Source organism: Bactrocera oleae, chromosome 4, assembly GCF_042242935.1.
Source record: "Bactrocera oleae isolate idBacOlea1 chromosome 4, idBacOlea1, whole genome shotgun sequence".
NCBI classification, from domain to species: Eukaryota; Metazoa; Arthropoda; class Insecta; order Diptera; family Tephritidae; genus Bactrocera; species Bactrocera oleae.
In genome coordinates, this window is record NC_091538.1 from 225,552 (window position 1) to 241,276 (window position 15,725).

The following is a 15,725-nucleotide window of genomic DNA, read 5'->3' on the forward strand; positions in this document are numbered from 1 at the left end:
ACTACACGAATTTGTGCTGGGGGAGATGGCGGCGATCTGAAAAGAATGGATATTTTTACCATACATACGCACACATATGATACATTGGATTTACTAAAACAATTGGAAAAGTGTAGCTGATTTTTAATTTACATAAAATTTGATTGTGCACTCGGAATGTCAAGATAATCACAAATACACGCAAACAGGCTGCTGTGGTCACTGCTGCAACGGACCCTCTAACTAAATAACCGAAAATTGTATGTCGTAATAAAGTTTTATTAAAAGACTACCACAAAGGAGAAGTAGTCTTAGTGATTATTTTAGTTACCATACTAATATACAATAGTTATGGTATATTAATCGTCAAAAATATATTGATTAGCTCTATGTATATACATATAATATATTTCAATTGTGATACTCGAACGAGGAGTTAATATGGATAAGTTATTATTTTTTTACGTATACATTGGTAAAAATTACACATTTCTACAATTTCTAATAATGTTAAACACAGTTAGTATGATTAGTATGTCATCACACTTAAAAGGATTATATTTATCTCAAAACGTATGCCCATTGGTAGGTATTGGTTGATACCTTTAACCACATATAAAAATTCGTTGAACTCCGAATAAGCGAATACTTAATATAATTTATAATTGCCGCGATTCTGAAGAGTAGTTATATGCATAAAAAGAATTCGCTGGTCGCAAACTTCAATTTTCCCCAAAGACATCAAACCTTCTCCCTGTAGCCTCTATTTTCTTGAGAAACCGTGCTAATACTCAGTAAAAAATATGTATGCGTCAAAATCGTTATTAATATTTCATTAAGCTTCTTTAGTGAAACTCATCAATTTAGTAATTTAATCGTAAAACATACGACTAACCTAAACGAGATACGAAACGATTTTCATTAGTCACGTCCTTCTTGTTGACTTGTGACCAATGAGTAGTCATTTAATATGTACATTAGTGTCATACACATCAGCTTACAGTCAGAGGTACGCTGTCAAACACAAATATTAACTTGAAACATATTCTGAGATTCTAAGTGCTTCTATTTTAGTCCACATTTTCCGTGCATTTTATGACGAATGTCTCAAAATAATTGAATTAGACTTGGTAGGTCCTATGCAGAATTCTAAGCCGAAAATGGCGTTGTATCGACGGATAAATTATTTTATGGCAAACAAATTTGCCTAAAGTTTAAGTTTGCGTTTCCTAATAAGTGCAATACATTTGTGGAAACAAAGTTATTAGTATTGTAGTTTCTAATCTAGTTTGCTATAAAATTTGTAAGAACAAATAACTATTTGTAATATTTAATTTTGTTTTTGGGAAATATTAAGGTAAGAGAGATAAAATTTTTTTAAGTTGTGATTTAAATTTAATTATGAACCCAAAACCGAATAAAGTAGTGTTTTTTTAGGTTAAAACGATTTTGGAAAAACTATAAAATATATTAGAAATCTGTAAATTATTACTGATTCGCAAAATATCTCGCTATGTTTAGACATAAGCCCTTTTCGTTTTTTACAGCCTTTTTAGCTTAAAAAAACAAGATCATAAATGCGCTTATTTTTAATAGCTTTTTTTCAGAGTTTTAAATGTTCAAAAATCTTGTGCCACCTTGGTAGTACTTAACCTTAATGTAAATAATTTTTGGTTATTGGTAATTTTAAATAAATGGAGGTCCCTAACATCATTTGGAGCGGAAACGGTAAGTTCGGAGACTGAATTTTGAATAAATCGTATAATACAATGTTTACGTTGCACATTCTATTTGGAGTATATATGCACTTTTAGTTATATTTATATCACGAATTTTTATATATTATCACAGTTTTAAAGCGAACTGGTCTCATTTTATATTATTTAGGATACATAGACAGCTGATGAGGAACTAAGCGATTAGTGTATTAGCCACACCCACTTTTTTAATATTATGTGTATTTTCAGAATAAAAGAAATACAGAAAACATGAACACATTTTAAGAAACATCAATACACTAGACGAAAATTTTCTTACACAGGGACATCAAACATCTTTCACCGCGCTAATTAAAGGTTATTTCGTTGTGGCATGCGTTTAACCTGCTAAAAAAGGATAACAAATAAGGTACTTGGATGTCAGTAATTGGAACAAACAGAATTTTAACAAAATTGTTAGATAAAATATTGAGAACAAAGAAAAATACATACATATATAAATATGGTATAATTATAAGAGCGTGCAAGCGCAGTGAAGTAGGTCTGAAGGCGTGGTCGATAGTTTTAGTAAAGAAAGTATTTTGTTTAATAGGAAAACCGACTTGCCTGTCTTTTCTAATTCCAAAATTGTGCAAATATTTTATTTAACATATGTCTGTATGTAGTATATTTAAAATCGTAAGTACTTTCGTCAAGCACTATACTTGGATAACAATAACAAAGTGAATCCATACATAGAGTATATACCTACACCTATCTACATATGTCCATTTGTATGAAGGTATACCACATTCACCACGCTATTAAGTACCTACTTAATGTATCTGCCGATTCTATACATATTTGTACCAATATGCATTCAGTGTCGTATCAAGGATATCGGCTTGGAGGGTCATGAAGTTTGACTTCATTGCGATATGATACACATTTACAAATATAATTAAAATTTTCAACTCTATTTTAAAATATATATTTTTTAAATTATGAACGAGTATAATAATAAAATTAAAAAGATGCGATTTGAAATCTTAAGCAACTGAAGCAAAAAGTTAAATAATATTATTTTAGTACGAAATCACAATTAGAAAATGTCGCTGTCAAGGGATATTACAGATATGCTAATATTTTATTTTTCAAGCTATATTGCTTTTAATAGAAGATGTTAAATTGATCACATTCTACAATATTACTGAACCCCCTTTTTCAATCCGCTACTGTATACATATGTATGAAAATATACATCCGTACATACATATGTATGTACATAATCTGCATGGGTATGCATAGTTTTATCCTTTAAAAAACCATAGATTTCTAACGTTATGAACAAACACATACAGTTCGTTCTGCAACATAAATTCCAAATTAAACTGGACATGCACATTAGTAGGCACCGTTGGACACTCCTTTATGTATCGTAGAAAGGTTTGAAAACGAAAGGATTTAGGCTGTAGATATCGGCAAGCGTCACTTAAGACAGCAGGATATCTGAGGAGCAAAACACATCTGCTGCAATGCAATTGTATAATTTTTGATTGTAAATTAGCAATAAAGGTCGAAAATGTTTCAAATTAATGAGTTCGATGGGTATAGGTATACAGATACATGTATGTGTGTACATATTTGATTCGAAACTAAACTCATACGAGTATACATATTCATATCTTATCGTATTTGAATATATTTGCAAAGATAATAAATGTTCTAAGCAATCAGTAAAAACATACCATAATATAGCATTGTGCAATTACTTCTTTATTAAAAAGTATATACAAAAAACTGTTATTTTATTCCAAGAAAGTTTTTATCTAAATTTTTTTTCTTTTTCTACTTTATTTCTGCGAAATGTAGTGTTATTTCCCCCTTTTTTCTTTCAGCTCACTTTATTTTTCAATTCACATTGACCATTATTACCGATTGGCAGGATATTCAGACAATTGTAAGAGTTGTGTAATTTATTAGACGTTTGCTTCGTAGGATACCTCTTTGTTTCGAGAATCCCACACAGAACACTTAAATGCTAGGTATCTAACTATGAATGTGCAGATATACATATGTATGTACATATGTATAACCAAATACATGCACAGTACTGTGCGGAGTTACCCTTTTCTATGTGTCCTCTGCCATCTTGATTCTGCTCTACAGCAGTTGCTATTTTTTGTTCGTTGCTATTTATTGTATAATAAGAATCATGTCTGCTGCCAAGGTTTTCCTGGGACTCTATTTTTACCACACTTTTTTGCACAAGTGCCTTTATTACGTTGCTGCGTCCATAAACTAGAATTGGATAGCAGTAACAACAACACAAAATTAAAATACATTATTTTTTTCAAACTTTTGTGATATTGGGACTTTATATATTTAATTAATTTAATACGCTAATTTTAATTAATTTCCAATTTCACTGTTATCATTAATTATCCCCGATAATACATAATACAAGTATAATTGACATTCTCGGCTCTGGCTCTCCTCATTTTGCTATTTTTACTCTCGCCACATTTAGCACAAAGTATAATAGTTTTGTTCAAATAACGTTTGTTTTTTTATTAGTAATTATACTCGAAAATGATGAAAATATCTTCAAATTAACATATCCTGGTGCACATGTGGCTTAGTACCCTAAGATGGGATATGGGAAAAACAAATATAAATGATTATAACTGTAACAAATAATCACATAACTTAAAATCGGTAGAGAGGATCACAATAGAGAAGGACATCTATGATTTAAAAAATCCTGAACAGTGGGTATGGCACCGCCATATACCCAATATACTGATTTTCGTCCATCCAGGTGATTTTATACCGAAACATGCTCTCAGCACGCAAAATTATGGTATGACCTATATTATAAGTTAATAATGCTGCAAAAGTAATTGCAAATGAGGCATTATTTTTTTTTTTTAATAATGAATTTTGAATTCATATGCAACATGTTTTAGGATAAATTTATTTTATTTATTATGTTTATTAACATTCTCTGATTGTAGATAAACCAATTCCAGATAATGTTAATAATTTTATAATTTAAGATTTTTCTATCAAAAGCATATATTTTAAATAAATAAATAAATTTATTAACATTCTCTGAGAAAACTCACAATATACTCTTGGTAGCCAGATGGCGCTCAATTCAGAAAATGCTTCTTTTTTTTTAATCCACGTTCTCTGCTTTTGACATTTTATTATGCATTCCACAATTTATTCTCGCTACATTTGACATTTTCCGCTAATATTGTGTTAGTGTAAATTTTGTTTTTGTAGCCTTGTTACAATATAAATTTGCCTTGAGCATGTTTTGTAACTTGGAATACGGTTGTAAATAAAAGACTATATTACTGGATTTGTAATTTCTAAATAACAAAGGATTTAAATAAATACACTGTCATAACACTAGAATATTAGTCAAAGTAAAAAAAAATTGTAATTTAGAAAAACAGCAAAGTGTTGCTTCTAATTCGCAAAGATTTTATTATCTAAAGCATTTTTTACGCTTCCGCCAAACGGAAAATTGCATTATTGAAACGTCAACAACAACGGGTAGAGAACGCCTAAAATAAATAATAACAAATTCAACATTCTCTGCAACAAGTTTTGTACTGTGAAGGCAGAAATTAGTTTTGCGTAATTTTCTTTTAGCGCAATCTATAAAATGTCAAGCTTTCGGAAACGGCATGTGCAAAAACCAGTACCAGGCACACGAACTAGTCCACAAACAGGACAGATAATAACTTCCAGTGGAAATCCATCGTTTGATGTTATTTTTGGTAAAAAATGAAGTAATTAAAATAATATTATTGTTAAACTGTTACGAATTTTTAGGAGGTGGCTTGCCTGTTGGCTCAATATGTCTAATTGGTAACGTTGATCATCTAATAAATGTACCGAAATAAGGACTTTATTTCTTCTTTTTATGATATAGAGGAAGATAAGTACGTAACATTTTCAAAGGTTTTAGCGAAATACTTTATCGCGGAGGGAGTGGTTTCCGGACAATCGGTTTTGTTAGGAAGTTTGGATGATGATCCACAGGAATTGATGCGCAAATTGCCAAAACCACTCAATGACTATGAAGTGGAAATTGAAAAATCTAAAGAGCAAACTAACGATGAGGCCCTTAAAAATGGTTTACGAATTGCATGGCGCTATAATGATCTTCCGCCAGTAAATTCTGAACAAGTACCCAGTAAAATAGGCCACCATTTTAATTTGATGGAACATATGGACAAAAATTTGCTAGACTTTGTGGACACTCTATTGTGGAATGGAAATTCATATGTTAATGACTGTGGGTTAGGTGATGAGGATAATGTATTCGCCGTGGTTGATTCAAATGCAGAGTCCAAAGACGACACTGATCAAAATACGACGAGCAGCAGCAGTGGAAGCAACATCAGTTGCAAAGAAGTTGATTTAGAACAGGAAAGAATTAATGTTGCAGCAGCTCTACTGGTTGGTAGTTCCAATGAAAGTCCTGAGATTCAAAATACAACTAAATTGCAAGTCAATGCTGTGCAGATTCCTACAATTTCAGGCCAAAAACAAAATAATAATTGTGAAAAAATCTTCAATAATTCGAAATATCAACGTTTTCTTAAATTAGTTCAATCATTTGCCAAGGAGGAAAAATTTTCATCGAGTGCATTGGTGTATCGTAGCCTTTGTCGTATATGTATAACATCACTGGGATCGCCACTTTGGTATGATGAAGAATTTCCGAAAAATATTTTAAAATTTCTAACAGTGTTAAGAGGCATAGTAAGGAACTCAGTATCTGTTTGTTTTATCACTATGCCTATGCATTTGATATCCAAATATGTAAGTATAAATTAGTGGATAATTATCGCAGAAACTAATAGTAAATCTTATATAAAGGATGAGTCACTTGTTCCCAAAATACGGAATTTGGTTGACTATGCAATCGAATTAGAATCATTTAGCGGCTCTGAACATGAAACCAACATCGCTTTTAAAAATTACAGTGGTCTAATACATTTACACAAAATAACAGCTGTTAATACACTTACTGCCTATATGCCAGAAACTTCCGATTTAGCATTTAAGTTACGTCGAAAGAAGTTCGTCATTGAAAAGCTTCATTTGCCTCCAGGTAATTTATATTTATCTTGCTATAGAAACATAAAAACCAACTTCTTTCTTTTTTAGAAATGCAAGAAGATATCAAAGGAAGTATGCAAACATTTAGTTGCAGTGGTGGCTCTTCAGCCAGTGCTACCTCAATGGATTTTTAAGTGCACTGTTTTTTGCTATGCAAATTCAATTTCGTTCAACAAAAGGAAAAAAAAATAGATTGGTTATTTGTTACAGCTTAACTATAAAAAATTCAAATATACATAATTTTTTTTTGTCTGCAATTATAAAAAATAAAACCCACAATGTGTTTTTTAACCCCCAAATATGTGTTTTATATCGTAAATTATGTATATAAAAATTAATACAAATCAAATTAAAGATAATTTCATTCAAATTTTAGTAACTTTGTCAAAGATATAATGCCTATTTTAAAATTGCATATATTATCTGCACTCATAAGGAATATATTTTTCAGCTGTTTTGAAATTTTATGAGTTTACATATTCGTGTGATTGAATATATAAGTACATACATAAAAACAATTATACATACGTTTTACGACACATTCAACTATGGATAATTATTCAACAGGTAGCAGCAGTATATTTAGACGCTTTCCGTTATTTCTTTTTTTTTACCACTTTGTGGTTCTCTCCGAACAGCTTATAAAGATAACGCACAAATTAAATGAAAGAGAAAGAGAGTGGGACATTTAAATTGCAAATTTTATTCAATTCATGATTCAATACAATTGTTAGCTTGTTTACATTTAATAACAACGGTAACATTGTATCTAATATTCGACGCATTTGAAGAAGCTCTTTGACATCAATCACACCGTAGTAGACCATCAGTTGTATTTAGTAGTCGGTGAGCAGTAGATTGAATAATTTAGTCGTGATTTTATTTAATATTAAATTCTATAAAATTTTGAAGGTAACGGATGAATAAATTAACTAAACATAGATAATTTAGATGCATGTATTAAATTATTCGTTTTTAATCAAATTATGTACTAAATTGTCTCTGGAACCATTTTGTTGTCATTACTATTGTATTCATCCCATAAATGAGAATAACATGTACATCACTTTTTTACATGCTTACATACATATGTATATGTATATATACTAAAAGTTCACATCAGAATATATATCCATACTTACAAAAGTATATTATAAAAGTTAACAAAGTAAAAATCGGACAATGACGCGCCCATTCAATCATAAATTATTGCTCAATTGTTGTAATCTCATTTTTTTGGTAAGTACATGCAAATAAATTGATGTTTTAACTTTATAAAAAAAAAATTAAGAATAAATTTACATACATTTGTGTTGAATGAAGAACATTGTCCAGTGCATCTGCATTTCATAAAATGTTCGATATTGTCCGTTATGCTCTACTGCTTACACTATATTATACTTTCTCAACATGTTGCACAGATTATAATAGTTGTTGTAACGGCTGAAACTAATCAAGATAGATATAGAGCTGTGTATTTAAAAATGATCAGAAGGATGGAGCGAATTGATTTCCGGATGTCTTCCTACATGGAAGCGATAACATGAGTAAAAATGTATATATCTGGATTAAACCTGATACACATGATGAAACCATTAGCATCATTAAATTTAACTATAAAGATACTGCAGCTTGTTGGCATATAAATCGCTTAAAAAAATCATACAGTGCGTGCGACACAGCCTACCGTTATGTGAGATCTCATATCTCAACAATTACCAGACAAGTCCTATCCAAATTTGTTACATAAGATAACTTGAAATCAGTTTGGAAATGAGCAAAAGTGAACTACAACCACGTTCGTTTTCACGACAGTCGGGCCTACGTAACCGGAACGGACCCGGATTTTTATCTAATCAAAGACTGTCAACTCGGCAGAATTTTGCTGCTACAAGAACAACAACCACGCTTACTTCCCATACGATACCAAATTAATTTTAAAATAGAGTGTGGCTAAATTGATATATTTTCTGAAAATAATGTTGTAAAAAAAATTAATAAAAGCGATTACATTTCACCAGATCCCATATATGTACATAATAAAATGATTTTCCAACAACAAGGTGACTTTTTAACAAGTGAACGTATTATATTGGAAATATGTAATATATAAATACGGTATTTTTGAGCCTAAAATTGGGAAAATTTGCCTATGAATCAGCCCCACCCTCATATATGTACTACATATTATGATTTTCGGTATTCTAGTTGTTTTTATATGGAAACATTTCTGAAACGTATTGTTGTTTCGGTGCAACCGGAGTTAACGTTTTTTCTTGTTTTCTGTTGCTTTTGTTATTAGCGGCTTGTTTATTCTTCCTACAAACCTATATAATTTGTGGATTTAACTATTTTTCAGAACATTTACAATATTTCACAGCAACTAGACAATTTCAGGAAATGGTAAAACATTTTCGTTGATCTTCCTGCATTTCGATCATTCATTAAATTTTATGAAGTGCTTTTGAGAAAATTTAAAAAAAAGCTCACTTGGCTATTTATGTTTGTTTGTTTCCTTTCTAGTTCTGTGGAGTGATGCTTATCGTTTTTGGTTTCTACCTCTTTAACGACTCAAAACGTATTCTTCTATCGCGTCTTCTGGTGACAACAAGCGAGCAACTGAACAGCTTACCACAACCTTTGTTTTACTATATTTCCATTGGTATTCCTGTAGCGGGATGTATAGCAGTCCTTGTCGCCATGGTTGGATTTTGGGCTTCCAGCCTGCACACCTACTGCTGCCTAAGTTTGTATTTTTCATCAGTGGCCGTGTTACTTCTAGCTGAGTTATTTGTCTGTCTTGCGATAACGTTATGGCCACATTGTTTGGGCATCAGTTTGGACGAATCGAAAATGGTTGAAGTTCTACAGGGAAACTATGGTGTGCCTGGAAAAGAGCAATTCACCAATGCCATTGATTTGGCTCAGGCTCATTTCGGCTGCTGTGGCATAAATAACGATATCAACTATGACACATCCCTCTGGAAACTGCTAAGTTACGGTCAGCAAGAGTGGGTGGTACCTCTTACCTGTTGCATTTTACACAATGCCGATGATAAGATGTCTTATTTGGATCCGAAGCCCGGGAATATAACTCAGTGTCAAATGTTGCAAAAAATGGACTATGAAAAAAATCGTCACAAAATGCCTTGTCTCAAATACATAGAGAATTGGTATCATGAACAGTATACATTGTTCTTAGAAGTTAGTCTTATCATTGCCATTGTAGAGTTTGGTGTATTACTCTCCGTAATTGTAAATTGTACAAAAATAGCAAACAAAAGTCTAAAAGAAGAAAAGTTTTTTAAAGGTAAAAGATGTACATGTAAATAAAAACCAAATACTATTCGAAAATATTTACGAACAGGATTTAGAATCAGGAACTGGAAATACAGCCATCGAACTAAACAATAGCAGCTTGCCAAACTTATTTAACGAGGTGTATATAAAACCTCGTAACCTGCATAAACTTCGCTATACTACCATCTTTAACCCAATCGGTAATGATTATAATACGAATCTTGAGAGCATACAATAAGAAGTAACTATTTGAGTTGTCTCATCAAAATCTTTAAAAAGGTATTGTTGGAGAAACTAAGCTTTTATGTTTATTATTATATTTGCACAGATGTATATACCTTTTATACTACTCAAACAGTTTTAAAAACATACAAATTTGTTATATTACTTAAGAAAAATAAAGTCATCATCAGAACTGTCGGAAACCTGATGAATACGCTTCCGCTTCTTAAACTTGCCAACCTTTTTGAATTTGTTTCGTGCACGTTGTCGTTCTTTTAAAATACGTTCAGCTCGTTCCAGCGGGCTCAATGTTTCATTTTTCGATTTCATACATTCTTTATCATGTTCTTCATCCACCACAAAGGAGTCGTAAACATACTGGGAAGGTTCTATGGAGGCCACTTGTGAGTAAATTTGACTGAGATCATTATACTCCCGGAAGGGCGGAATTTTGAAAGCACCACGAGCCACAGGTTTGGGACTTCTGAAATATAAATAAAATTAAACCGTAGATATTCAATATTACCGGTATTAGGATACGGTTTAAATTATTAGTATTTGACATACTTAATGGATTGCATATAGTGTGCTTGCATCTGAGAAGATGTGGGTGCATTTTCGTCTATTGTATCCAACTCATCACTCGATACAATCATAGAGTCTTTTACATACTGACTGACTCTATATTCATCGTCACTTTCATCTCCACTAGCTGCAGCCTCATAATCAATAAAATTATCCAGACGATGACGATTTTGCCGTCGTAACCGGAAGCAATCAACAGCCTATTGTATACATTACATGCATATGTATCTCAGATACTTATACAATGTCAAAATGTGTTACCTTTTGCGTTTCAGTGATTTCTTCGCACTCCGTTTCAGATTCTTCTTCTGCCTTTGTATTAGTAACACTTGAATCACTGTGTGCGTTTGAAATGGATTCCGTACAAAGCTGGGGCTGATTAATTAAATACATTATAATATTAGCATTACCACTATAAAACAATTTGTTTATTTATTTACGTACGATTTGTGTTTCAATAAACTCTTCACAATCAGTTTCCGACTCAACTGCTTTCTCGTTCAGTTCACCTGAATCGCTCGATGACATATTTTTACATTTTGATGTTTTAAATGATGAAATCTTTGACTCTTCATTGTCACTTTCATTTGTTTTTGAAATTAAATGCCTATAATCAGTTGTTGATAAAGATAATGCTTTGCGAACCTGTTTTTCTGCGAAGGCAACGCTATGTTTTATATGTTCCGGCATATTCCCGTTACGCCTTTTCACATTTTCTAAGAACATTTCGTAAACGGTTGGTGATTTTTGATATTGCTCTGGTTGAGTTGATAATCTTTCTGGTGGTGTTATGGGTCTTATAGGACTCTGCATTTCTAAATTTGGCTTGACATTAGTTGATGTATTTAAAAAATCATTAGCTTCTATTTGGAGCGGAGAGAACAGGGTTGATGAATTTTTATATTGTTCTGCTGGACCTGCTAGCCCTTCTGGTGGCGTTATGGCGGTGTTAGAACTCAAAACTTCTAAATTACAGTTCACTTTAGAAGTGTATTTATTTCCTGTTTGAAATAAATTGAAATTTGAGGAGTAAAAAGGTCGGTTCGTAAAAGCCCTACTATCGTCAATTTTGGATTGCAAAGTAGGAATGTTGTCAACAGATTCCTCACGAGTTTCTTCAGGAATTGGTTTCAAAAAATTATTTCTATCGACGTCTAAATCATTTTGGGTTGAATTTGATAATGAAGGAATCTGCTTAGAAAGATCACCAGTAAAGGCGACATTTTTGCAGTTATTTGAACATTTGTTTAAATTTGGTTTTATATACTTCGGTTCCGAGTTTGTTGATCTTCTACTGATCAAGGCCTGTGTTTCTGCCTGATAATCTTCATCTGATGTATCAGATAAAGTTATAACGTCAGATGATTTATCTCCGCTGTTATATGTACCAAAATTATCGTCCAGTTTCAAAGATTTCCCTTTTGTGTGAATTTTGTTCCCAAATTTTGAAAGCTGCCGCTGAAAAGCTTTTGCTAAAGGACCCTGTACTGGAGTCGACTTGTTACCTGCATTTATTGTAAATTCATTCCATTGACAATTATCTTGACACATAGATTCAGTATTTATGCTAGATTCACCAAATGTGCTGATTTCAGCTTCTTCATCTAAAATAACAGTTTCATATACCATTGAATCGGCGTCATTTCTCAGTGGTGAATATGATATAGGTTGAGAATCATCATTTTCTGGTTTGGGATATGCATCTTTATAAAACTTAGTTTTCTTCAATTCTTCTTGTATGTAATCAAAATTATCGCATAAAAGTCCTTGTTCTTCCAATCCATCGAATATTGTATTGCAAACATCTTTGTACTCACTATCACTTACATCATAATCAGAGGTAGGTCTATGAATTCGTTGTCTAACTACGCGTTCAATATCAGCATCATCAATGAACATTTCTACAGTCAAAGGATTGCCACCCAATAGTTTTTCAATAATGTTGTACAAATGTCGGATATCTTTTTCTTCGTCTGACATTTCGTCGGGTTTCAATGGTAATATCTCCAACAACTTCATCTTCTCAAAAATATTACTAACAATAGATGGTTGAGTGCGCAAAATAAAAAGTTTTCCATCATTAGATACCTTGGATGACTTTAATTGTTCTATCGGATTTGTAATAAGTTCTTTGGAAGGTATTAAAGGTGAATTTTTCTCAAAAACTTTTTTTAGATTACGAAAACGTTGAGAGTTATATAGATTCATTCTTTGAGACGAGTTTAATTTATGAGAAAATGTTTGTGTACATGTAATACCCCTTAATAATTGTGTATTAGATGCCACGGGGTCATCAAAAGCATTGAAATAGTCATCGATTTTTCTAAAACATTTTTCAAGATTTTGCTGCGTCTCTAAACCATGCTGTGAAGGATCTGTGAACATTGCGTTAGGATTAGGAGTTACCTTTTTTTTGAAAAAATTTCTCAAATCCTGATTATCCAACTTTTCTTTTGCTCTATTTTCTGAATTTAAATTTTTGTTCTTTTCCTTGGATTTAGTAGGTTTTATATAAATGCGAATTACATTGGGATCTACATCAGTAGGGACCAATCGTGGTGAGTTCTTATATAATGATTTGTTTACTATCATTGATTGGAGCATTCTTCCATTAGTTAAATCTTTTTGAGCTAAAACATCTTTAAAAATTTGCTGTTCCCGGCCTTCGGTAACCAATACCACAACATTACCCTGTTTTTTCCTTCCAGTTCGTCCAATTCTTTGAAGGAAACGCTGTGGATTAGAACTATTGATGTCGAAGCATAAAATAAGTTCTACTTCGCCAACATCAATACCTTCTTCACCGATGGAGGTGGCTATAAGGATGTTACATTTGCCACTTCGAAAGTCATCCATAATTTTAATCTGTTGCTTTTGTGTTAATGGACGCAAAGAACCCATATTACCCCCACCTTGACCTTATGAAATGATATGAAAATTAATTATTAAAATTAACAGAGAAGGGATTAAATATTTCGTACTAACCTACAAAATAACGTGGCTTCAGGAGCGGCTCATGGTGTAACAATAATCGATACATAAGCATAACTGATTCTCGATATTCACAGAAAACTATAGCACGCGTGTTTGGTGTAGTCTATAAATATTTTAAATTCATTTATGACAAGAATAATAAATATTAACATATTATAACGGTTAACATACTTGAAACTGTTGAAGTAAACAAGTTCTTGCTTGCTCAAACTTTGGGTGTCCAAAGTCCAAATTGTCCGGCATTTTAACGATTTGACCATTGACCATCGGATGTGTTAAAATTTCAAAAGAGTCTCGACCAAAATGATGACGTAATCGATCCAATAAATTACGTACTTTAGGCTCCATATTTACAACAAACTTATTTCGCCCATCTTCGTCCTCCTCGAAATAATTAAGAAATACGCGAATGCCATGGCGTTCCAATAGTTCTAGAGCATGATACATACTAATACAAAATGAAAAATTTTTTGAAACCGATATGTTTGAATGCTGCGGATTTTGTTTAATTTCCCGAAACCGTTTCTGTTCGAACAAAAGAAAATTACGTGAAATGTTTTTCAACGATCCTCTTAATACGTTAGCACTTATTAAGTCCTTTAGATAAGGATCTATAATTGATAAGATCTCTGCATATAATTCTTTTATTTCATTTCCAAGCTGTACCACAACCGTTTTCATATTCCGTTTATGAATATAAGGCAGTACATCTTCTGATGTGTCACAACGTACTTCAATATGAGATATGAGCAGATTTTGTACGACTTCAGCAATATCTTCCATCGTACGACCAGGAGTTGCTGAGAGTGCCACAACTCTAAAGTAATTATTTCGCTCCTTCATGGCTCTAACTACTTCCGTATATGCATATCGTCCCTTTGCCCGATGAGCTTCGTCTACGACAATCAGTTTTACTTGTTTAAAAGGAAAATTTAAATCGGACTGACATTTGTCGTCATCGGCAAACATATCGGACAGCACCACCTGAGGTGTTGCAAAGAACACACGTTTCTTCTTCCAAATTTCTTTGCGACTGTTACGATGCAATTTACCAGTCAGCTCAACAGTATCTTCATCAGGAAACGGCATTACACGTTGGCATGCCTCAATTTGTTGTGCCACCAATGGGCGAGTTGGTGCCATAAATATGACTTTACTAGTCGGATACCATCGGTAGATATTATACATTACAACTGCAGCAATGAATGTTTTACCAAGTCCAGTCGGCAACACAACGAGTGTGTTATTGAAGAGTGATGATTTTACTATGCTTAACTGGTAGGTCCGCTCCGGTAAATTACTAGGATACAGCCACGAATCGCCAACATTGTTATCGAACCCTAGACAATGTTCTCCTGTGTGCAATAGTGATTTATTTGGTGTGTCCACTACATTATGTAGCGCCTCTTGGTCCAGAGTCAAATCAAACCAATAATCAGATGAATCAGACATACTGTTTTTATTTAAAATATTCGTGGGGAAAAAACTGTATTTGAAATATTTTGAACAAGTTGCGTCATTGTAAGTGCTTGCTGCAAAGGATGGCAGTAATTTCTCTCCCTACTTTTCCTGTACTTAATTAATGCTTCATCAAAATAAAGAATAACTTTAAATGTTATTACGCGCGAACTTGTAACAGAATGTAAAAAACAAACCCTGCTAATAGTGTACGTTGCCAGACTACGTCATTAAATTTAATTGCCAGACAATACTAATTCAATCAGCAATAGTTTTGTGCTGGCACAGACAAGCAGGTTCGAAATATTGTGATTCAAGAAATGTATGAGGTCAATAAAATAAGTA

General features: G+C 32.5%; 3 protein-coding genes across 7 annotated transcripts; 2 read left to right on the plus strand and 1 right to left on the minus strand.

Annotated features, from left to right (window-relative positions):
• Window positions 1-4,967: 4,967 nt before the first annotated feature.
• Window positions 4,968-7,120, plus strand: Elp4 (Elongator complex protein 4). Its single transcript, XM_014234729.3, has 5 exons — window positions 4,968-5,470; window positions 5,526-5,561; window positions 5,626-6,521; window positions 6,579-6,813; window positions 6,870-7,120. The coding sequence occupies exons 1-5, from the start codon at window positions 5,356-5,358 to the stop codon at window positions 6,953-6,955; spliced, it is 1,368 nt and encodes a 455-aa protein (XP_014090204.1). The 5' UTR covers window positions 4,968-5,355; the 3' UTR covers window positions 6,956-7,120.
• Window positions 7,121-7,475: 355 nt separating this feature from the next.
• On the plus strand, window positions 7,476-10,574 carry Tsp68C (Tetraspanin 68C). Of its 5 annotated transcripts, none has more exons than XM_036374169.2 (4): window positions 7,476-7,733; window positions 7,935-8,060; window positions 9,345-10,131; window positions 10,189-10,574. In XM_036374169.2, exons 2-4 carry the CDS (start codon window positions 8,004-8,006, stop codon window positions 10,233-10,235), a joined length of 891 nt encoding a protein of 296 aa, XP_036230062.1. In that variant the 5' UTR covers window positions 7,476-7,733; window positions 7,935-8,003; the 3' UTR covers window positions 10,236-10,574. The 5 variants fall into 5 exon arrangements, with proteins under 5 accessions (XP_036230062.1, XP_069964485.1, XP_036230066.1 ...); XM_070108384.1 differs by lacking the exon at window positions 7,935-8,060 and adding an exon at window positions 8,243-9,224 and having other exon boundaries at window positions 7,477-7,733; XM_070108383.1 differs by lacking the exon at window positions 7,476-7,733 and adding an exon at window positions 8,243-9,224 and having other exon boundaries at window positions 7,752-8,060.
• Window positions 10,404-15,588, minus strand: Fancm (FA complementation group M). The gene is made up of 6 exons (XM_070108382.1): window positions 14,094-15,588; window positions 13,914-14,025; window positions 11,373-13,846; window positions 11,190-11,303; window positions 10,911-11,128; window positions 10,404-10,827 (listed from the first exon to the last, which is right to left on the minus strand). The coding sequence occupies exons 1-6, from the start codon at window positions 15,372-15,374 to the stop codon at window positions 10,506-10,508; spliced, it is 4,521 nt and encodes a 1,506-aa protein (XP_069964483.1). The 5' UTR covers window positions 15,375-15,588; the 3' UTR covers window positions 10,404-10,505.
• Window positions 15,589-15,725: the final 137 nt, after the last annotated feature.

Coding starts and splice junctions, on each gene's coding strand:
- Elp4 (XM_014234729.3), top strand. CDS start 5,356: ATGTCAAGCTTTCGGAAACGGCATGTGCAAAAACCAGTACCAGGCACA. Junction 5,562..5,625: donor TGGCTCAATATGTCTAATTG/GTAACGTTGATC, acceptor TTTATGATATAG/AGGAAGATAAGTACGTAACA. Junction 6,814..6,869: donor AAAGCTTCATTTGCCTCCAG/GTAATTTATATT, acceptor TTTCTTTTTTAG/AAATGCAAGAAGATATCAAA.
- Tsp68C (XM_036374169.2), top strand. CDS start 8,004: ATGACGCGCCCATTCAATCATAAATTATTGCTCAATTGTTGTAATCTC. Junction 8,061..9,344: donor GTTGTAATCTCATTTTTTTG/GTAAGTACATGC, acceptor TTTCCTTTCTAG/TTCTGTGGAGTGATGCTTAT. Junction 10,132..10,188: donor AGAAGAAAAGTTTTTTAAAG/GTAAAAGATGTA, acceptor ATTTACGAACAG/GATTTAGAATCAGGAACTGG.
- Fancm (XM_070108382.1), bottom strand. CDS start 15,374: ATGTCTGATTCATCTGATTATTGGTTTGATTTGACTCTGGACCAAGAG. Junction 14,026..14,093: donor GTTTACTTCAACAGTTTCAA/GTATGTTAACCG, acceptor AAATATTTATAG/ACTACACCAAACACGCGTGC. Junction 11,129..11,189: donor AAATCACTGAAACGCAAAAG/GTAACACATTTT, acceptor TGTATACAATAG/GCTGTTGATTGCTTCCGGTT.